The sequence below is a fragment of the Lonchura striata genome, chromosome 2, assembly GCF_046129695.1.
Source record: "Lonchura striata isolate bLonStr1 chromosome 2, bLonStr1.mat, whole genome shotgun sequence".
Taxonomy (NCBI): domain Eukaryota; kingdom Metazoa; phylum Chordata; class Aves; order Passeriformes; family Estrildidae; genus Lonchura; species Lonchura striata.
Window position 1 is genome coordinate 59,433,258 of NC_134604.1, and position 23,989 is coordinate 59,457,246.

At 35.6% G+C, this 23,989-nt stretch overlaps 1 protein-coding gene across 1 annotated transcript in view; it reads right to left on the reverse strand.

Annotated features, from left to right (window-relative positions):
- The window catches only part of VWA8 (von Willebrand factor A domain containing 8), a 184,539-nt gene that overhangs the window by 135,619 nt on the left and 24,931 nt on the right, over positions 1 to 23,989 (reverse strand). The window contains exons 4-9 of the mRNA XM_021530815.3: positions 21,989 to 22,099; positions 10,431 to 10,598; positions 8,505 to 8,669; positions 8,056 to 8,105; positions 7,630 to 7,738; positions 4,685 to 4,789 (exon numbers count right to left, since the gene is read on the reverse strand). Of these exons, the coding sequence (XP_021386490.3) occupies positions 4,685 to 4,789; positions 7,630 to 7,738; positions 8,056 to 8,105; positions 8,505 to 8,669; positions 10,431 to 10,598; positions 21,989 to 22,099 (708 nt within the window). The remainder of the gene's footprint in view (positions 1 to 4,684; positions 4,790 to 7,629; positions 7,739 to 8,055; positions 8,106 to 8,504; positions 8,670 to 10,430; positions 10,599 to 21,988; positions 22,100 to 23,989) is intronic.

A 23,989-nucleotide genomic window follows, 5' to 3' on the forward strand; every position in this document is an offset into this window, starting at 1 on the left:
AAAGTTTAAGATATACTTGGAAAGCCAGAAGCAGGCAGCCTCACTGACTCAGAGGAAAGCACAAAGAATAGACCAGTCACCAAAAACCAGAGAAGTGGTTTGGCAGCTCATAATCATCAGGCCACCTTCTGCATGCCTAAGAACATGTGAGAAAAAGCAAACTGTAAAAGTTAGGGGAAAAAGGAAGATGAATTCTGACCACTTGGAAGCATCTAATGATTGGCAATATCTCAAAATGGAAAATGCAAAGAATATACCAGTAATCCAGCTGGTCAAAGGAACAGAGAGCTAAAAGGAGCCAGAGCTGCAGATGACCATTCAGTTGAACCCACAAGGCAGCTAGGCTATTCAAAAGAGACATACAAAGATGTCTGGAAGATTCTCTGCATGGAAAGGAAAGAGAATTTTCCAAAGAATCAGAGGACTGAACTGTTTTACAAGCAGTGAAATAGAAACTGCAAATGCAAGATGGGATGGATTGATATATGAAGTCTGACAGATCCCACTACAATGGTATGTATTGGCACTAACAGCATCTATTAATGCAAAACCCCAAAGATTATAAAATACTTTGGAAGGAGTAATAGAGAAACAAATCCTTCCTTAGAACTAAATTTGCAACTGAAATATCTTAGAAGAGAAAAGACTTCTGAAGAATTCTTTCTTGTCTAGACATGAAATAGAATGCCAGTCTTACAAGCATTCCTATGTACTGTGAGATAGGGAAACAGTTTTCAATGAGGAGGTCAGGTAAGATTAAAGTGAGTGTTCAAGTAATACAAAAATTAGTAAAGGCAACAAAAAAACTTTTATTTGATATAAGATCAAGACAGTAAACAGAGAATTAATCAAAGCATGAAAAAAACAAAGAAAAATTATAGGGCTTTAGAGTGAAGCTAAAAAGGATATAGGCAAAAAGTGATTTGCTTATTTATTAAGACAAATCTGTTCTGTATGTATTTTTCTAAAATCTCATGGAAAGATTCTCGTAATTAGAAGGTTAAAAAAACCCAAACAGTGGGTGTTTCCAACACTGTGAAAAAAAGCTCACAAAAGGTATGTGAGAATTAAAAAAGTAAACCCAAAACATCTGATAAATCTGGAGTAAAAAACTAAAAGTTTATAGTAAATGAAGAAATAATTATAGAAAATGTGGAGCCTCTTATTTGCCACCATGCTCAGCCTAAATGAAGCCAATCAGTTTTATAAAAGCCTCTTAGTTCCCCAGTGCTGTGGGAAACATGCTTAAGCTTATTGCTTGACAATGTTTAACTGAAAGGTGTTTTCCTTGAAATCAGTGATTTCTCCATATCTCACTCTTGCAGAGAAAAACCATATATACTTTTAAACAAGATTTTTACAATTGTATTTCAAATATTCATCTGTCAGTCAAAATAATTTCTCATGCCACTATTTCATGAAAGTACCAAATAATTTTGAAGGCAAAAATTCCAACCAGATCTTCTGAGTTAAGGGTAATCTTTAAGAATCAGAATACAAATTGATACAGTTGCCAAAGTGAAGAAACTTCAAATAAGAGTAAACAAAGCCACATCATTGACAAGTTTATTCTGGTACTTTTGTCCTGTCTGTTGCAAGCTAGTGAACTAATGAATGCTGCAAACTGTAGTAGTCATACAAATGCTTTTGTATGTTAAGCACCTCTAAAGACCACTGCTGATGCTGGATTAGTACACAATTCTTAATTGCATTTTTTCATGTTAACTAGTTTGAAACAAGGAGTTACATTTAGTATCAAATTACAAAGTTCATTTATAGACATCCTTTTCTCCTCAACATTCTTCCAGGTGGGGTCTCACCAGAGGGAAATGGAGGGGCAGCATCCCCTCTCTCAGCCTGCTGGCTAAGCTGCTTTTGATGCAGCCCAGGGTACAACTAGATTTCTAGGCTCAAAGCTCACATTACTGGGTCATGTTAAGTTTCTCATCCACAAACACTCCCAAGAAACTACCTTCACTCCCATGGAAGATGTAAGTCAATGTGTCACATTATTTCATTACTGAGAACAAGAATTACAAGTAGTGCCTAGATCTTGGTGCTTCCTCAGTAAGCAAGGTGCATAAGGAAAGGATTTCTCCTAGTTGAAGATAACATTTGTGAAGACAGAATGTGATCTCTTCAGGAAACATGCACAGCATCCAACAGCTGCCAAAACTACCTGTTTGGCATAACCACAGGCTATCTCACTTCTCAGCTCCAACAGCTGACTGGAAGGGAAAATATCCTGAAATTAGGGTATGTTATCAACTGTATTACTACATCTCCATATCTGCCTCTGAGCGTGACACCTCAACTTCACATTCCATTATCAAAAATTTGGGGTTTTTTCTTTAAATGTTAGCTGATGTTAATAAGTGATTGAATACACAAATGAATCCATCAGTACCAGCACACTTCCAGTATTTTTTTACCACCAAGATTAGCATTCCTTTTACACAGAAAGAAGTATTCAGTAGCAGTTATTACTTGGACATTCTCAGGAAACCCACAGATAAGAAGAGTCTTGCTTCTGCTAGACTCCTCTCCCTCACCATTTTTATAGAATGCAAAAAATAATTTCTTCTTAAAATGTATACAGTTCTGGAGCTGCTATTATTATAACATCATTATAAACAGATGTTCCTCAACACAACCAGTTATTTTCTGTATTTCTTCATATCCGTTGCTTAACAAGATTTGTGGTGTGCAAATAGAATAAAATGCCAAATGATATTATATGTACTTGTTGACATAGTAAGTGAAGGTAGTGATGAGGAAGACTGTCTTTAAAAAGAGGAAAATTAACACAGAAAAATCTATCAGTGAGGTACTCAAAAGTAGATTATTATTGAGAAAGACATGTGGCACAGTATTGTGTCCATATGGTTCTTGAAAATCTCCAGTGAGACAGACTCCACAACCTCTCAGGGGAATGTGTTCCAGTGCTGGGTTACCTGCACAGTAAAGAAGTTCTTCCTTATATTCAGATGGGAGTTCCTGTGCAACAATTAAAGGCAAGTGACAAATTACTTCAGGCCCCAGACTTCAAGCCATATTGGCTTATTCATAGAAGTGGTAGGTAGAACCCAGTAAGAGTCAGCTTTGATGGTTCAGAAAAGCTAGCAAGTCATTCAGGACATCCTCCTAATCAAATGCAAGTAATGTCCATCCCAAAATTGATTAAGACAAGTAGAAGAGCAGCCCAGTTACATAGGGAATACAGGACTGAACTCCAATGCAAAAAAGAGGGGAGAGAAGGGGGAAAGCAGGGATCAGCTGCAAACATTTCCCTAAGACATAAGCTTGGTTTTAGGCAAACCAAATATTTGCTAGCTACAAAGTTGGTTATTTCCAAATATGAACATAGAAATCGTATTCAATTTTCAGGACTAAAAGAACTAGTTAAAATGCTTTAAGGCTAATTTTCAGCAACATATGTAACTCCTACAACATATTAAAAGTTAAAGAAAGCTGACACAATGCTTTGACACAATGTTTTAAAACATAAATAAAATAACCCATCATAATTATAGGCTTTGTAAGCTACTATTTAACATGAACAAACTTGAAAAAACAGATCTGACCAACAAGAAACAACAAGTAACACAGACCAAATCCAGAGACTAATAAATCTATAATCATGCAATAGTGAATGTACTTTGTGTATATGATACTTAGTCTTTTTAGAATCTTATCTTAAATGCCAAATGCCAGAGATATTTTTTAAGCATTTGACTACCTTAACCATACAAGTAACTACTTTCAGATTAATTAACCACTAATTATATAATGAGGACTTTTCTGTAGTCTTTAACTGAGGTCTAAATGTTCCAAAGATCCTAGAGGTTTCACCTTTCACTATAATGAAATTAACTAGTTTATGAGAGTATTTTAAAAATACTGCTATGAAAATTTTAAGCATCAGCAATAATATAGCCATTTAAATTACCTAAGATTTCTTTTTTTATACAGAAATAATGAAGTACCATGTCCTGGGGTGACTTTATGATGCTGAATTGTATCCCCATTAGTCTGTTTAGCCCAGAAATTAGTTCTATCCCTTTGAAATGATATCTGGGAGCAAAGCGAGGGGGAAGCAATGGCATGCAGTTTGTGTGTGCAGAAGCTTCATTTTCACTCCCCCACATCCCTCACTCTCTCAGTGTGCGTCGTCTGCAGCACAGACAGTGGGACAGGGCACTCCTTGCTTTTAGTTAGCTTTTAGCTAGCTGAGGCAGAGAAGTTTCCTGGACTGTGTTTGTTTTTTTTTTCTTGGAACTGTTCAGCCCTGCTCTGGACTGAAAACCCAGAAAAACACCGTGAGCTCTTGCCTGTGGTGCACCAGGGCCCAGAATGCAGCATTACCCAGTGCAGGAGGGACTGATAAGAGACTGAGTGAGTTGAGCTGCAGCCCATGACAAGGACTCTGAATTTGCCATCTCTTCAGAACAGCGAGACGTTCCATTGTTTAATATTATTTTTTTTTTCATGTTTGTGAGTACTTTGCTTGCTAAATAAGCAGTTTTTTCCACTTTTCTCAAAGGAGGTTTATGTCTCAAACAAATTGGGGGAGAGGCCACTTGAATTTGCTTTCTAGAAAAGACCACTTCCGGAATTTTCTCACAAAATTTGCCCCAAACCAAGTCATACCATTAATCAGGAGAACTATTGGCATAATACTTACTTTTAACATGTCTTTGACTGCAGTCTTGCCTTCCTTTCCAAGGAAAAGATGATAGGGGTACAGCCGGTCAATAACATGCTGGACTGACATCATAGGAAAGGAATCCTAATTAAAATTTTAAAGAATTGAAAAAATTATTGGCTCATTCTGTCACTAGTCATTAACACAAAATTATGCACAGCTTTGAACTTAAAATAAGACTGTAAGGGCAATATACAAAGGACCACTACGAGCAGTATTTGACTAGATGTCAAACCAGGCACTTCTCAGGCGTAATTCATTATAATTTAAGTGTCCAAAGTAGATTAGAAGAACTATGTTCTAAAAATTATTTTCTTTCTTGTGCATAAATGGAAGCTACAGAGACTGGCTCAAATACCCAAAGACAAATATGGCCAAGAGAGACAAATCCCACCACAAGTAAATGAGTTTCACAGTACTACTAGAAAAAAAAAAACATATGACAAGAAATCTGTATTTCAATAACAATTTACACATTCACAGCAATTTATAGTATTTAATTTTGATTCTATCATATTGTACCAGTTCTATTTAACAAATCAGTTGATAGAAATTTCTGAACAGTTTAATTAAAATTGTGCTGTTTTGAAGAGAATAACTAAGTATGCTTGTACTTCCTACAGAAAAAAGCCCCAACCTTTTTTTTACTATCTCTCTTTTAGATTTAAGTACTAAATCTTTTGTCAATTGCTGCCTGAACTAGAAAAACATTTGACTATTTATGACGTCTGAAGACACTATGCATAAAGTCTTTCCAGGTAGAAAAATGGCGTTTCAAACTCTCTCTCAATCGATTAAATATTGATTGTTTGCTTTGAAATTGACTTGCAAATTTTTAAGGACCATTTGTGTGTGTAACACTAGTGGAAAACAGTCATTTGACTGACACTATCTTTTTAAGCCTTCATCAAAGCAAATAAAGCAATTCAAATAAAATTAACTGATTTTCAATTATACACTTGGATTTACATAAGCACACAACAGAAAGAAGAGTTCCTTGGAAATGAAACCAGGAGACATATTTTATGAAATGCATAATTCAATTTATAAGCAGTAACACTATTTATAACATTCCACATAAAAAAAACCCCAGTAAAAATAAACCAGTTATTGCACTATAGTAAATGTACAGCTTCATGGAGCCCTTTATTGCATTTTAAAAGCCCTTCATGTATATATAAAGACATACCATGTAATTTTTCCACATTATCTCAAATAAGTAATAATTACAATGAAATGTTTAAAATAACCCACACCAGAACAAGACCCTATGAAAAAATTTCCCTTTTGTCAGGCAGGAGTTCTCAAACTATTATGTTTTGGGACTGTGTGACTCTATGACAGAAGATAAGAAACTACTCATCACAATGCACTCTCTTGACACTTTTAAACAGTTAGACTAACTAAACTAGAAGCAGAGTATGGCACTGACCCAACATAAAAAGGAAAAATTATGTACCTCAAAATCATTGAGCACAGCTTAGAAATCCAAGTGATTAAAACTAATTCTAAAAGAAACAGTTTCCATTTACCTAAAAAAGACACTCATACAACGGTAACAGTTCACATTCTCTACTGTAAAACAAAATGCTTCCTTCACTTCATAGTTTAGATAATAGCTTAGGGCTCATTTTCTTTCTGTTACTCTGAAAGCCATCTGGCATTCATTTAAAAAGAATTTTTCACTTTGAAGCTCAAAGAATAAAAAGTTGCAATTTATTTCAAAATCCAACAATATTTTTTCCCAAAGCCCTTCAAATACTACTTCATTTCACTGCACTTGAATTTTCATCACTTCTTAATATCTAATGTAGGACCCCTAATTCAGAAAACAAATTCTGTCTGTTCAGCATAACTGAGGGTATTGAGCACCACAGTAACACAAGTAATTGATATGCTTTAATGTTTATAATCCAATAAAATATGTAGGAAGTGATCTGCTGCTGAGCAGTACCATAGATAAAATGACTGCACATGAGACGACAGAGAACTATCCAGAGTTCCTTCTACAGACACCTGCACCTTGGAGGGCTGGTCTGAGAAACTCTCCTGGCATTTTACCCTCCTGGTTTGACCATACCTTCCTGCATACAAAAGGGCACCAACCCTTCTCTATACAGATCTCACGTGCCTGACTTCCTTCAGGAGGCACCTTCCATGTTGTCTTTGACTTTTTACCATGTAATTATAAAATCCAAGGGACAAAAGACTATGCAGGAAAGCAGAAAGACTGACACAGCTTTAGTCCTGAGCTGCCTGACCTGTCACTGTGAACTCTGCAGATGTACAATTCCTATTTCCCTCTGGACTTAGCTGTCAGGAAGCACTGCATCTTTGAGAGTGCACAGCCTGCATCTTCACATAATCCTCCATTTCTGTTTATTCTAAATTCACCAGTCAGCCCATAGACATAATCTAGGCTTCCTCTCATACGATTTAACTGCTTCCTATGCCCACATTTTTTTTGGGTCCTTTAAGGTGTCAGTGAAGAGCAACAGGTATCTTTGTAGTGCAATCAATCTGATTTACATGTGTAACATTAAATACAAAGTACTTTTACCTTGTGGTTTTTATTTCTCTCCACTTGCTACCTCAGTGCCATTAGATAAACTGTAGATGCCCTGAGGTCTGGTAAGGTGATTTACCAGAGGGGGGAAAATAATAAACTGAGCACTAAGATACATTTAATAATAACACAAATCTTATGTCATACAATACTTTGTTCTTCAGTATTATGCTATATGTTTGGTTAAAGCATTATCCAGAGATATCTGACTGAGACTTTTCTCCCTCAAGCTATTCTTAGTCTTTTCAGGTTTTTTTCAAATATTTATGTTAATCATCTTCTAACAATATGAATAAACCAAATCTAATTCTGAGCCATTTAAAACCCAAATGATTTCACAGCACATGTATGCACATACCAAAATCTGAACTGCAGCCGACAAGCTGTCTAAAGGAAAATCTGGAAGTCCCAATGTAGAAGATTCTTGAGAACAGAGAGTTGTAGCAAAAGACAGGAGCTGAGAAATTCTGCACATGAAAAAGTAACCACAGAATTTTATACATGCTATCTGTATTTAAAATACTAAAGCATAAAAAGTTAAATATAGTAAAAGATGCTGACACTACTTCTGAGAGCACACAAGTAAGGTGTGACCAAAGTTCTAAAGCACTAAGGATTCATTATATGAAGGCTGCATACAAAAAGCTGTGTGAGCATATGCCCACATGTATTAAAAATTTATTCATTTCTGGTCTCTATGCAGTGACAGAGACACAAAAATAGCATGGAATTCTGAAAGGACATAGCTTCTTCATTCAATTTTTTTCTAATTATAAAAAATTACCTCTCTGTGGAAACGTTTGATCCAATTGAATATAACAGCTGAAGATGGTCCTGGAAATAGAATATAAAATCACAGAATAAATTAATTTCGGCATCATATTGTGGGTCACAGGTCATGATATGAAGCATTTTCTATCTTTCCCTCTAATGTAGACATGAGGATTCTACTCACTCCTTGACACAGAATTAATTTTATCTAAGAACAAAAAAAAGATAAAATTCTTTATTTTAGGGCTGTGCTATGGAAGTTACTGTTCTGCTGCAACATTCCATGGCAACTCTAAGACTGCATGTCAGGAATTTATTATGCAATATGAAAATACAAAAAATGCACCTTAAGATAAATTTGTTACCCAAGAATTCTTTTCAGAGGTGACGTAAATAAAACATAACATCAGAATATTATCTCTACTCATTACAAATGATCCAGTCTTCTGCTCCCACACTCACCTTAAAGGGCAGATGATAAACATCTCTAGCTTGAAATCGAGAGCGAAGGGGTGGATCCAAAGGGTTACCAGAGTATTTAGGTACTGGCAGGCCCAAGGCTATCACTCGAAAATCTTCACTAACCCGAACAATCTTCCATGTATCTAACTCTGATTTTGTATGCTCCTAAATAAATTGAAAAAAAAACCCACATTGTGCCATTAAAAACTTATGATGACTAAGCTCCAGTTCAACTAAAAGCCCCAGTCCAACTAAAAGCCCCAGTCCTTCAGCCTAAATGTGGTATTTCTCAAATGTTCTCATCTTTCACACAGTGACTAGAAAGACTTGAACCAGTCAAATCTCTGGATGATAAAAACAAGTTTTTCCAAAACAAACATAGAAAAAAATTATTAATTAGGTATAGCTTTCAGACCTGTAGCATTATGACCAAAAACCCTAGAGATGATGGTGCCTGTTGTGATGTGACCTTACATTACATCTTGTGAAAATGTACAAATACAACACTCTTTCTACAAAGAACAGAAAACAAACTGACCACAAAATATACTTATTCTAAAATAGAAGAAGTGTGTTACAATAAACAAGGTTTTTTTCTTCTTCTTTCCCTCTCATATAAGTGCAAAGGCAACTAAAATCTCCATTTTAGAAGCTTCATTCACAAAATATACTTTATTATTTGAAATAATACAGAACTAGTCTCATTCATGAGGACATTAAATATTGTATTGTCATGCAAGAGATTATTTGCATACAAAAATGCTCTCTATCTATCCACATTATAGTTAAGTCCTACCTAAAACTATACATGAATACATTTCCTTCAAACCTAAATGCTCAGAAATTATTCAAAAAGGAGAAGCAAAACTGAATATTAGTTTGTATAATAAAATAGTCCCCAAACAACAAAACAACAATATTAGATTTAGTACTGTAGCAAGAGATTTATTTATTTCATATACTATTATCAGTGTGCCTGAGGCAATTGCTTTGAAACATTTAATCATCAGAAAAGTGTTTAAAAGGAAGAAAGATTTTTCACAACCAAACCTTAGTTTGAATTCTTATTTTCATTCTTTAAATACAATTACATTTTAAAAGCTTGTTTTTGAAATATAATACTAATTCTTCCAGTAATTGCATCTACTAATTAAATATTACAAAAAAATTTTTTGATGGTACTTCAGCACAGCTGGTAACCTCATACAATTGAGATCAGCGTCTGAAGGCTTATTGCAAATTTTGTTGCTGTGCAACATGGGTTTGAATCATACACCTAACTGCAGGTGTGACAGAACAGAAACATGAAGAAGCAGGTGTCAGACTGACAGGTATGTGACTGGAAACTGTACATGGAACTAAGATCCAAAGTACTACTGAAACTATCAAAAGAAAAAAACCTGAAGAGTATCCACTCAAGCAGTGAGGCTCAAAGAAATAAAAATGGTTTACAGCATTAATAACAGCAGACACTGAAATTCGATTTCCCATCAAAGGAAAAGTCTCTAACCATTTTCTTTAGTTTAGACTTCTGTTTACATATACTTTTGTAAATTAAAGGCAAAACAGCACCAATATAATGACTGAATATAGAGATACTTATCTTTTGGTATCCTACTATTTTAGAAGCTTAGCAACAAGGCTACTGCCATGCTGAAGCATTATCTGAACTTCATGGCAACAGCTTCAACTTAAATGTCTTTTCACAATGACATTTTAGAAATGTCATTTTAGAAACATACAGGCTTCATACAAGGTTAACATATACTACTCTTTTTCATATGTAGATAACATAGAAAAAAAAGCTGAAACCTTGGTGAAATTTCCCCCATTTGACTCCTAAAGTACTCTCACCTTCACAATAATATTCCAGCACTACCAAGACGAGGAGGCAAAAAAAAAAAAAATCAAATAGCATTTCCATACCTGCAGAAGTTTGTCATAACGATCTGCAGACATGAGAAAACGGCCATCTTCAAGCTGCATTTCCCTATTTTCCAGCAAATTGTTTAACACTGGCAGGACATTCCGCTCAGCCTTCTCCAAGCCTTCCAGAACAAGGATTCTGCCTTCAGTAGCTGCACGAACTGCACACTTTTCAAAAAAAAAAAAAAAATATAGCCCCCCAACATTTAAAAGAAATGTTAATAGAAATAAACTTTGCATAATTAGTTCAAACAATTCTTTTGTTGAAAAAGAACCTGCAAGTTCTTCCAAGAATTTTCCCAAAATAACATTTATTTCTGCAAGAATCAACATGACTCAATGCAGCCATTAACTTGATAATCCTTTGAAAACTTAGGGTTAGAAAATATTTCTTTTCTACATAATTGGTTGTTTATATATGGCTGCTTCTTAATGTGGAACCAAAATGTAAAACTAACCTCTGGTGCTGATGATTTTGTGCAACTTTGTTACAATGACATTAACTCAAATACATTAAGTACACTTGATATCTAATATTCATAATTACCCCCAGTAAAAGATTCTAAAATACAATGCATTCTTGTCTTCTTCTGATTTGCAGAAATTTAAGCTGATAATAATGTGGCAGGGTTGGGCATAGGCAACATTTAGAGGCACCAGTCTTTCTTTGCATTCCTATCACATTTAAACACAATTTCAGACACAAGCACAGTTGCAAAGGGAGAACAAATGAAATCTTTTCCCAGCATGTCTCCTATAAACTCCTACAGAAGAACCTGTCATATAATGCTAGATGAAAATCGCTGATGAATAGATGCCAAAAAATAGGTCAGACAGAAAGAAGATATTAAAAAGAATAATGAAGAAGCACCAGAATACAAAAATAACCCACCAAAAAATTACATATGAAAGCAGACATATAAAAGACAAATGCATATGGATAAAGTAGGAACAAAGATGAGTTCAGCACAACAAATTAATTGCTGCATGGGTTTAAAGCACACAACTGACTCAGAACCCATCTGAGGAGACACAGAAGACACCTGCCCTGGTTTTGGAGAGGGGTAGGAGCTGAGAGCCACGTGAACATGGCCAGGCAGCTGTTCTACACCACACAGGTCATCATGAGGTGTAGCTTCAGGGGAAGCAAAGGGTGAGCACATACCATGGCTGGGACACTGTCTCCACTCTCTCAGGACCAGCCATGGTGACCCTGCCCTCCTCTTTCCATCACTCAGCAGAGTGTGGCTCTGGGCGATGAAAGCAGCTGAGCCCAGTGGAGTCTGGCAAAGCGGTCTGGAAGTGGAGCTGGCACAGAGACAAATCTCAGCAGAGCCAGCATGGCACGGTGCCAGTGCGGGAAGTGGCTGTGGGGAACGAAGGAGCAGCAAAGCCAGGATGAGAGTAGCTCAGCCCAAACCAAGCCTCAGAGGAAGGAACTGGTCAAAAGCGGCAGTGCCACATGGAACAGAGTCCCAGCACACTGTCCAGAAACAAGGGGCATGGTGCAATGTGACCTGGTTTTTAGGGGGCTGTCCATCACTGCTTTTCATTGTTTCAGAGCTAGGGATGGGAAGCACTGACAGTGGGAGCACCCACCATCTTGTCTTTGTCTGGGGAAGCCAGAACTAAACTGAGGTGGTGAACACCTTTTGTGTGTAAAGCACATTTTCTTATTTTTTGGTATACTTTTGTTGCTAATATTGTTGCTTTTACTGTGCATTTCTTATTCCATGTTTGCTCTCATTAACCCACATCTTGGACTTTGTTCCTCTCTCACTAGAGGGGGAAGGGGGAAAGGGGAGAGGCTTATTTGCAGTTTAATTTCTGTCTGGTGTTAAACCACCACAAAACTAAACAATAAGACTAATCAAGATGCTTCTGTGCAATTTAGAAACATAACTTAAAACTGGCAAATTTAGCCATAAACTTTTCACATCACTGTTAAGATGGAAACAATGCCTAATTATTAATGTATCTAATCTGGACTCAGGCAAACATTACTGAAAAAAAGCACTTGAAAATCCAGATCAAGTTCCCTTCTTAAAAAGACAACACTCTTATATTTAGTCTCATAATCAGTATCAGAGGAACCTGGAATAAGCCTGTTAAACAAGGACTAAACCTCAAATTATTTCTCTTCCACTGAACCACTAACTCTTCAAAAAAAGCAATAATTTTATTTCTTCATTCAGACATCATACAATACCTAACAGGCAACACAAAACACTTCTCATCTCATAAAATGTGCACAAAGAACAAATTTTCTACTAACATTCTTCCCTAGGAAGGTCATTGGTCATGTCAAAAATCTGCTCCAACCTGCTTGAATAGAAAACCTGAGTCTCCAGCAGACAGTCCAGTACCTGGCATGAACAAAATGCTATTCTGTCTAAATGCAGCTTGGAGACATAGCCAGAACTTGTTTTAACAAACAATTTATTTGCCAAGCTGGTTGGATTCTGCATATTATAAGTCTATGAAGACTTTATGACTGATTTTTACTAGCCAGAGGAAAATACACATTCTGTTCATATGGTTTCAAAATATTTTGAGTATCCATAGAATCTTGTTGACTCATGTTGAGACACACGCACACTATGGATGTGTTGAAGTAACAGGCTTCCAGTACTAACAAAAACCTCTCTCTTGAACCGGTATACTAAGAAAAACTGCTGTAGGCGTAGACAGCAAATATAAGGAAGTGTACAACAATCATTAATTTCAAGAAAAAATGCTGTCTATTAACAATGCAATCCAGAGAAGCAGCTTACTATATACACTGTGCTGACTGCTGATCGTCAGCTTACAGGATTCAAAATTTAAAAAGTACAGATACTGGAAACTGTTTGAAATTTTTATTCAAAATTTCTCAGGAAAATAAAATTTCAAATTATCTTTGCCTACCTATATGCACATTTTACAATCAGATTCAGGAAAGGTTGAATATACAACCATGTTTTTTTATATCATATTCAAAGACACCTCATGACATTGATACCACCACCACCACCCCTGGGCACTAATTCACTCTGATGTGCTTTTTTCCATCTTCAAAGCATAGCTGAATTCTGGAAATTGCTCTCTAGAATACAAAGAAGTAAGTGCACGCTTCATCTGCCTCTGAAATTCTTGTGTTAATTAGCATAAAGTCTGTTCTTAAGACTAGAAGAGCTGAAATATCTCTCTGAATTATACTGGTTCTTCATTCTGGTTGTAGTGAATAGTAATTTTTCCAATAAGCTAGGCATACTACAAGGCATCCTCTGAAAACATCAGTTTTAGCTGTATATTGATGAATTGGTATGGAAGCTAAAACACATTTAAAAAATCAGAGGAAGCAAAGTAAGTTTGCAATCTGTCACTGAAAATTATTTTTAAAAATGTTTCCAAGAAACAAATCTTCATAATTCTATAATGAGAACCCAGAGAGAGTTGCACTGACCACCTCTCTCATTCGTTTTGTTCAATGTCTAGCATAAACCACAAATTTGATGGGAAGGGGCTATACCATGTAACCTTGTCACTAAATCTGAGATTAAACATATTAATTCTTGTTAAAAGGTCAAGAAGGATTTGTTAAAAGTTTACTTTCAGATTTGTTGTCACTACAGCAAAGGGACTATTTTGCTCATCAGAGGACAGATGCTGCTGCCTCCCACCTGTGCTGCCAGACCTCTGGAAGGCTGGTAACCTGGATACCTGTTCCAGAAAATACCTGCAGCTCCCAGGGACTGGGAGCAGAAACACGTCACACAACCTGCTCTCATTGTAGTGGCTTTATGCAACAAATACATTACACAGAATGCTTACAATGGTTTGACACTGCACCTACAAAAAACAATTCTCTTTAAAGGCAAAACCACTTTAGGAACAAGACAACCCTAGGCAGCCTTGTATTGACTCTCCTGTAGCTGAATCATGGTGAGCAGTGCAAAATAGGACAAATGCAGGAAGCTGTAAACCCTAATTTTTACATAAATCACAGTGTATAAACATATGGATGAAGTTATATAGTGTCAGAACAGGAAGGACAGAAAAAAGCTCACCACAATGCACACACTGAAATGCAAAAACATCGGAGAAAGAAGACATTTTTACACAGCCTACCAAAATAGTTTGTAAAGCCACAAAAGTTTTAACAGTATCGTTTTCACATACCAGAAATGAAGTGGTAGTTCTTTTCTCTCAGGAAAATGCTTATTGCACACCAGAACATTCTGGTTGTCCTGAAATCCATAAAGAAGGTTCTTGGGGAACTCCAAAGGACTTTTTTCAAACCTGGGCATCATTCAGAATATGATGGACACACTACATTCAGAATTATTTTATAATTAAAAGGCTGGAAATTGCTCAATCAATAACTGTATTTTACAGGAGATACCTCAAGGTACATTTTAGGGTTTTGTTACATGATGACTTGCCCTGCTCTGAAAACTGGATTCCTGTAATGACATCTCAAGCACAGCAACCATAAGAATGTAGAAAATCAACAGTACAAGCATCTCAGTGAACACAAGAACTAATGAGGTAAGGATTCTCTGCCTCTGCAGCCTACATTTCAGATGTCCCTTCCAATGGAATATCTTGTTCCCACTACCCACACAATATCCCACACAAACTCATCCACCCAACTCTTTCCACTCATTTCTGTATCTCATAAACATCACAACAATGTAATGTCCAGATGTCATTTACGATTAAAAGAGATCCTGAACAACCATCTGGTAAAGACAACACAAAACTTGGGCTGGTTTTGAGCTAACAAAATGGTGACTGGCTGCAGCAGGCTGACAAAACATGAACTATTAAATACATGGTACGGTCTATCTTCCATAGATGAGAGGTTTGAATCCCTGTAACCTGCCATGCTAACAAATATCACAAAACTCAGAGGAAATTGTTATCTTCTAAATTCATTTCCATGAGTCAAATACAATTAATCCAACTTTTAAAATTTAAATTGTTAAAACTACTCAACAAGTAAAAGAAAACAGGAAAAGAAATTACAGAGAAGCAAAATGGAATATTAGGAGCTTTTACTGTCTCCTACTGGGGAATCTACTTTGTTAGACTTTGAAGATATGTGTAAAAGACATGTCTAATGGTATGTCTCTACCAAAGACTATATTGCAAGGTATTTGTTCAGCTTTAAGGCTTCTTAATTCCCTAGCTATTGTTTTCCCCCGTGAGTTGAGCAAACTAGAAACCTGTTGAGCCACACTAAAACAGATGACTACTTACTGGACTGAAGTAATAGAATCCTGCAATCACAAAATTGCTCTGACTGTTCTTACAGATAGGTGTCACATCTGCCAATTTCCAGTCACCTGGGATTTCCACAGTTGACAAGGACTGCCAGTAAATGACTGAATATGAGAATAGGCTTTCTCCAAAGTAGCTATCAGCAAAAACTGCACAGTAAGATAAAGGACTACTAAATCCACATTCAACCACTTTAAAAGCTAAAATGTCACATTTTAATGAAAACATAATGCTATCTTTTTCCTTAAATATTTTAAAAGTCTTATGCTATTTGTTTAAAATAAAACATATTTAATAAAGAAATTATGAATGTATAATGCCATTCCAAAATGAGATGACAAACAGGCCTATCATTCATCAAAAAAAGTAAATTCTATCTTTTGTAACAGAATTTTTCATTTTATAGATGATAAGCTACCGTTTTACATTTTTGAACTTAGGCCAAAAATAAACTGAGTTACACATATTCCAAATGTGATGTACATATTTAATGAAAATTACTGTAATAGTAACTAAGATGATTAGTCAACTTAAAAAGGTAACTTAAGAATTAATTCAACCTTTTTCTTCCTCTGTAATGGAGCAGGGGGCTACATCCTAACTATTCACCCACTGAGTTAATCAAGTGTTTTCTAGGTAGGTTTTATAGCTATTTTTCTCCTGTGAGTTTAGCAAAATTACAGAGCAGATACTGTTATCCACTCCTTTTTAAATTTAAATATCCACAAAAGACAGAGAAATTGCAGTATACTGGAGTACTGTCAGCTAGGCTAGCTAGTATCCAAAGAGGGAATCCAGCCATCTGCAGTAGTTAGTGTTTCAGTGAGGATGAATGGCCTGAACTGGTGAGCATCTATTTCATTATGCTATACCATGGCACAGAATGAAAAGTAGCTAAAGGAATAAAGTCCTGAATTTATTCGAGTTTGGAATCAGAAAACTTGGCTTTAAAAGTTTACCCTAGGAAGTGAATCAACATATGATGAGAGCATAAATATGTAAATGTGACAAGAATTGGAACAGTCCTTCATTTCAGTCATTGATTTTTGTTTCCCCAGTCACTGATTTTACCTTCCTCTACACAATTTTATTTTCCATTTCTGAAGTACCACATGTCAAGAGATCTGGTTTTAATTCCATTACCCCTTACCCTAACATGACAGTTAGGTGTTTTTGCAACAAACTGTATTAACAAGAAATTACATCCCTGCCTTGGCAGGGTCCAACTATTTTAGCTGCTTTACAGCAAGTATCTTAGTATGAGAGCACAGTTACATCAGGTAAGCAAAACATTTTGCCTCATGGCGAGAAACCAGGCCTAGCAGAAGGCAAACTGAGGTTCTAAAGAGATTTATTAGTAAAAATATCTACAAAGAAATATAACTCGGCAAGGTTTATCTTCTGTACAGGAATAAGGGAGGAGGACAATTTAAATTTTTCTTCCTGATAAGCAGTGAAATAAAAAGAAGATTAAATACTTGACAGATATCTAAAGAACATAAAGTTAATTATTACTCTTAAATCATTTTGACTCAGAGCACCATCCATCAAGTCCATATTGCCTATGGATATTATGATCCCACATATTATAAAGCATTGCTCCTTTCCCCATAGGAGGAAATAACAGCTGAAAACGAAGTGGAATATACATGTAACAAATATGAGCATAAGAAAAAAGTATCTTACACTTCTTATAAGGAATTATAAATACATGATCCTAATTTTCCTCACATTACATCACAGACATTCATCTATATGCCTTGTACATCAAAACAAGATACTAGAGTCTGAACTGCTAGACTAACAAATCTAGTTGAATGCTGACACTTTAAGAAACATGAAGTATTGCAAATAATTATACCAAAATTACTTCTACAAGTTAAAAGGCTACCATACAGAGCTCTTTACCATGCAATTTTTCTTTTAGATAAAAGATACATTATGTCAACATCAACAAAGATTAATTTCATCCAAATACTGTTGATTTCTACCTAATATTTCCCTCTTTGTCTCCAATGTAGGAGAAACTAAGAAAATTAATAGGAACATTCACACTTCTGGAGTGCATTGCTTGTCTCTTCTTTCTTCAGACTTCACTATCTTACTTCTTTTTCTAGGTACACAGATACTGCAGTGTTAGCCAGTCCATGAAATTATACTTTGCAACAATGTGGCTGTGGCTAACTTCTCAGCAGATCAAAAAACCACTGTCACCTCCAAGGCAGTAAGTTAATAAATCACAGAATCACACAATTTTCACTCAGTGGTTAATTTTTGTTAAAAGGTGAATCATTCTTACACATCTTTTTAAGAAAATGTAGAAAGTTTTTTATCTGCATACACAAACATACATACATATGTGTATACCCACACACTCTCTAATCAGTCTCACTCTCCAATATTATTATAATTTCATTCCATTAATCTCACATCTTATTTTACAATTCCCTTTTAAATCTGCTTTGATTAAAAGAAGCCAAACTCCAGACTGGGTAATGCTGCTCCAGGGGATTTCATGTTACGTTCATTTTACAGACAGTATAGTTTAAATTGTCATTTATGTCACTCTGGGTGTTTAATTGTTTACTACATGAAGTGTTTCAAGACATGTCAGGAAATTATTCTTCTCATATCTTGACAATCAATTTTACATTTTGCCATTGTATAACTTAGGATGCTGATGCAGTTAGGGATGTAAAAGTATTGTATCAAAACAAGTAAGCTCACATAGGTCAAAGGCACTGAAAAACAAGAGTCCAATTTGGTACATTTAATCTAAATGCTGTAAGACAAAGGGTAAACAAAAACAGGCATTCTGGACAAAGTAGTTTGCAATACAATCCTGGAGCAACACACCTCTCAAGCACTAACAAAGTGGATTAGCCACTCTCCCAAATTCAACTTCTACATTTAAAAAATGTAGGATTTCCTTAGGTGTAATAATTATTAATGTAAGAGGCTATAGTAATAAGAATTTAAACCAGAGATGTGACTTATGTAGCTGTACATACAAAATAAAAAGCAAAACTATATGGAAATGGGGAAAAAAAGAGAAAAAATCAAATCTAATTCCCTAATTTTTGGAAATACAATAGGCTATTAGAATCATCTTACTGGTTCAATGAAGTTGACAGCTTAACTGTCAGAGTTATAGAAGCAGAAAACCACTTTGCATGACATGTCTTCTATCAATAAAAGTAAAATCGGAAGATGCCATTTGAATACTTAATGTAATACAAAGTAATTCTAATTACTTGATATACAATATAATTAACCCATGCAAGAAATTAAAGAATAAAACCAATAGGTTACTTAATTAGCTCAGTAACAGCAATAATGACAATTTTGAGGCTTTTAACAGTGAATTAACAGCTGAAAGCCAAAATTAGTGGCCCAAAGTAAAGACAAGCAAACAGAATTTTCTGCTGTCAGTACATGAATTAAAACAAATAATTTGCCATTACCCCATCAGAATTTCTTTATTTTACATTATTTTAATTGTCTGTGAATTTGACAATTCAATATTTACCTTTATTTTAATGACCTATTTCTGAGGTAAATAAACCCTTTTTTTTCATCCTTCATCAGATATCTCTTCTAACTACCTAACTCCAACTCTCCCACTTGATTCACTCTAGTCCTAAAAATGCTGATATGCAAGAATATTTGATATGCTGGCTTTTCAATATATATATCAAGATGGAATTTCAACAACTACTTCCAAATAGCTGCCTCTCAAATATATTTTAATTATCTGCAATCATATTCTGTAACTTCATTTTAAAATATAGCAGATGTTTTGAAACCTCTGAGATAATAATTTAGAGCATTGAATCTGTCACTATTAAGTGTGGAGCTACAAACAACTACAACATCTTAATAGTCACTCAGAGATAACTTTGCAAACCTTTCTGTGTCTGCAAACCTGATGAGCCACTACATTAAAGTTCTTTCTGATCACAAGATGCCAAGTTTGTTATAGTATGCTATTATTCAAAGTGTAAAATAACTACATTACTATATTATGACTTGCTTATAAAGAGGCTCATATATCTTAAACAACAGATCAGTTTTATTGAACCTGTAGAATTCAGACACAGGATGTCCTGGAAACCAGACCTGCAAACTCTGCTGTCTTCTCTTGGGTGACATGACGAGCAAGCATGATATTCTACAGGAAAGGAAATGGTACAACAATCTGAAAAGCAGAGTCTACTATCTTCGGTCCCTCACATGAATTCACCTTCTCTTTGTCTCAGCTATGCCAGCTGGAGCAATCCAAGCTCTTTTGGGAATATTTTATTAGGGCTTCCTACTGATACCTTTCTCAGTTAATGGTTTGTAGTTTAAAGAAGAGTAGTGTCTGGCTTCTGTAATGCTCTGATTTAGTACAGCATCTGCAAACCTCAAAATCATTAAATTAACTCATTGAAATTCAGGTACCGGTGTAATCCGTAAAACTTACAGCTCAATAATAGAATGGAATAACTAGAGCTATGATAGTTCTAAACGATGTACCATATTTTATTCGTCTAACTAAAATGCAGGATGAGAAAACTTCAGCTGGTTCACTATCTATGAGATTAATTCTTCATATTTCCAGTATTTTAAAAGTGTTCATCTAAATACCAAGTATGTATTTTTCCTAAGTTCCATTCAAAGCTTAAACATACATTGGTTAAAAATACAAGTAAAAATAAAAAAGGAGTTCAGGAAAGATGCAACGGATTCCGACAGATTTTAGTACTTTGGTATCTTGCTAAAGTGAAGTCTTGGTCTGAAGTAATGCTGCGCTGGATTCTGGCAAAAACTTTTCAACTGAAAATTTCTAACTCACTGAGGAAGGTAGTCATCTTAGACCTTGATCTTAAGAAGCAAATCTTCCCAGAGCATTCATGCTGATATGAGATGACTCAAAATAGATTATTTGAAGTGAGGCTGCCTCACAGGGGGATCAAGGTCTACAGACAAATACAGCAGTAATAGACCATCGCACATCTCAGTGAGCTTCTTACAGTCCTTGACACAATGGCTCTTACAAATGTTAGTTAATTAATGCTATTGCACCATAGGTCAATTACCTTGACTATCCTGTACCAAGTGTGAGGATAAGGCTGCCCATAACAGCAGACAGGTGTGGAGCTGACATTAGTCCATGAGTTAATCCCACAACCTCCACAAGTGTTATCTTATCCTCTGGTAAATGAGAAGCCATTTACAGCCCTATTACACAGTACAGTGCTTCAATTATCTCCTATTGTGTAATCCTTGCATTTCCAGTTAAACATGAATTAATTTGAAGTCCTAGAAGTAACTGAAATAAAATACATCTTGATTAATTGTTAACTCTTCATTCTGAGGATCTTCCACTGCTCAAAGCCATTTGTTGTGGTTTCAAGAAAATCTACTTAAAGGTTTCTTGAAAGTTTGGGAGCTGAAGAAGAGATCACTGGGAATTTAAGAAAAAAAAAAAAAGGAAGGAAAACGCTTCTTTAAAAGAGAGAAAAAAGCTTTCTGGTTTTCTTTCACAAAACACCTGCATGATGGTGATATCACCTACCTCTATCGCATAACCAACCAAAAACTCTTTAAGTTCATACTACACCACGGGAACTCACCCATCCTATCTAACCAGAAACCTAACTTCCATAAAAAATTTAGGTATCTAGGAAAACAAACATTTCTCATGATGTGTGTATTTTACCTGCATAATCAGAAAGGAAACATGCCCCTGATACCTTATGAAGAGAAATCTTACCTAACCCAAGTCAGTCCATGGCTGTGACAAATCAGCTACTGGTCTGGGGCAATACCAAGGGCAGGAATGTTTAAATCATTATTTTATTCCAGATCAGCAGTGAGGTTTCAGATCAAATCTCCCAATTGTCTCCCTTTACTGTGCTTGGGTCTCACAACACAGAACAGTCATAAAAACCATGAACTAGATGCTTTTACAATTAAACTAGTTCAGAAGTTTAATTTCAGGAATACACCTGATGTGACGCAAATTTGAGGAAGAGACATAGCAAGGGTAGTGCTTATCTAACTTGCACAGAATGGACCTTACTCTTATCAAAAATGGTCTGTCTAAACCAACCTGTAGTACTCTTAAAAGACAGTAATCTTAGATTTGGGTAAAGATAACATTTATGATAATCACGTGATCATTGTGCAAGAACTTTCTACTTGGATTAGAAACATATTAATCCACATACTGATTTTTCATTAGATTAACCATGACTTCTTCAAACTACTTGTGAATAATTACTAGGTGATGTGTGACTGCAACTTGCCTGGTCAAGATAAAAAGCACTGCCATCCCGGATCTCTCGTCGCTGTTTGAGGTCAGTTTCTGTGGTGTCCCTCGATAGTGCAATATATTCAACCTCCCGCTTTGTCAGCTCCTGAGGACAACAGCCTAAAGTTATTGCAAAAATAACACTATAATCCGAGTGACTGAACTTTAAGAATACACCTAATGGTATAATTGTACAAAAAAGCTCTAGGCAGCAGCACAATGATCTGAAATAACTCTGAACAAAATCAAATATCTCTTATTTTTAAAATGTTAACAGCATGTTCTGCCTCAAACAAAATGGTTTGAATTTCTGCTCAATAAACTTTTATTTTCCCCAAACCTACTCTAGAAGAGCTATATATTCTTTCCATTGATCATCTGTAACATCCTGTAGGTTAATCTTCTGGTTCCAGGCTCTGAAAAATAGCCAGGATCTACAAATCACAAATAAAAATCAGAAGTTTTCAGTAAAAGATTGAAATGTTCAACTCCCACAGTACAGTAACACTTCTAGTGTGATGCAGTTGTGATTATTACCTGCACATTCTCTGCCACTATACTGATGAACTATATTACTCTTATCTTCTCTTCCTTGGCTGTCATGAGATGCACTCTGCATCTGTAAAACTATAGGCTATTTAAAAAAAGAGAACCTTTGGGTTATTGATTTTCTTATTTTGATTCAATATGATATATACTTAGAATTCGCTGTCTTAAAGGAAATAAAAACAATTCTCCCCTGTATTTATAATACATATTTCTGCTACTTCCATATCTGGTTTATTATGCATTCTGCTTAGGAAACAGATTCATAATGAAATGCTCTTAGCCTTTATTCTTCAATTAAAGATGTATGTGATTTAACAGACCTCTGTTAACAGGCAGCTTTCAACTACGACTACTAGTACAACTACTACTACTTTCATACAACTACTAGTTGAATGAAAAAATAAAGCAAATATATAAAACCCAAATAAAACTATTTTCTTTCTACTTTTGCAGTGCTTATTGGGTTACAAAGTCACCAATTTGTTTATGTTTATGTACTTTCTTTTCATTAAAGAGGGAAAAAAGAGTGGTTTTAAACAATTAGCCCTGTGTAGGAATGCATAGTAGCTTTCAGCAATAGCAAATAGAGTTTTCGAGGCTTATATATTTTCATTAAAGTCATTACAGCATGTATCAGCTTACATGGAAAGACCAGCCTTCACATAATTTTTTTGGTTTGGCATTGAATCAGTAAGCTGCAGTCTTTCTAATAGATCTCAAGTGCATACAGTCTGGCATAAATAGCAAAACACATTCTATATCCTATGCCTGGATATCAGGTCTTTTTCCAAGTCCTCTTTTTAGGTTATACCAAACTCTTATCGTTTATTTTATGGACTGCATCAAACTGTCAAGTAACACATCTGGTTTGCTGAATTAAAAAATCTTTTCTCTCCTTTACAAAGTTCAGAATCTTGTAGCTTTCTCCCCTATGCTTTACCTCAGGGAGCTAGCCTTTGAATTAGTATCTTTTGATTTTTAAAGGAATGTCTGATCTTTATGAAAAGTTTTATTACACCTCCATTTGTGATCCCACTGCTCAACCAGATTCCAGATACAGCTCATGGCAGACCTGGTCCTACCCACATCACTTTCTGGGGCAGACATCCCCCTCCTCCTGATCATTTAAGGGCACTGACTTTTTAAATGTGAAATTTTGTACATAGTGCTGCCATGGTTCATGCAGATGGCTGTAGGCACGTCCTTCCCACATTCCAAGAGAGGATCATACACGCATCTACTCTTTCTAAACACTCAGAATAACTGTTCCCAAATGTTACTCAGAACACTTCTCTCCCAAATCCTTTCCTTCATTTCTTTTTTGATGTAATGAAGCAAAAACGATTTGTTGTCTGTAGCACAAGGCAGATATCTTAATCTTCTAACATACATAATGCCGAGAACAAACTGTTTCTCCATTTGTGATAGCATATGGTAACACAGTTTT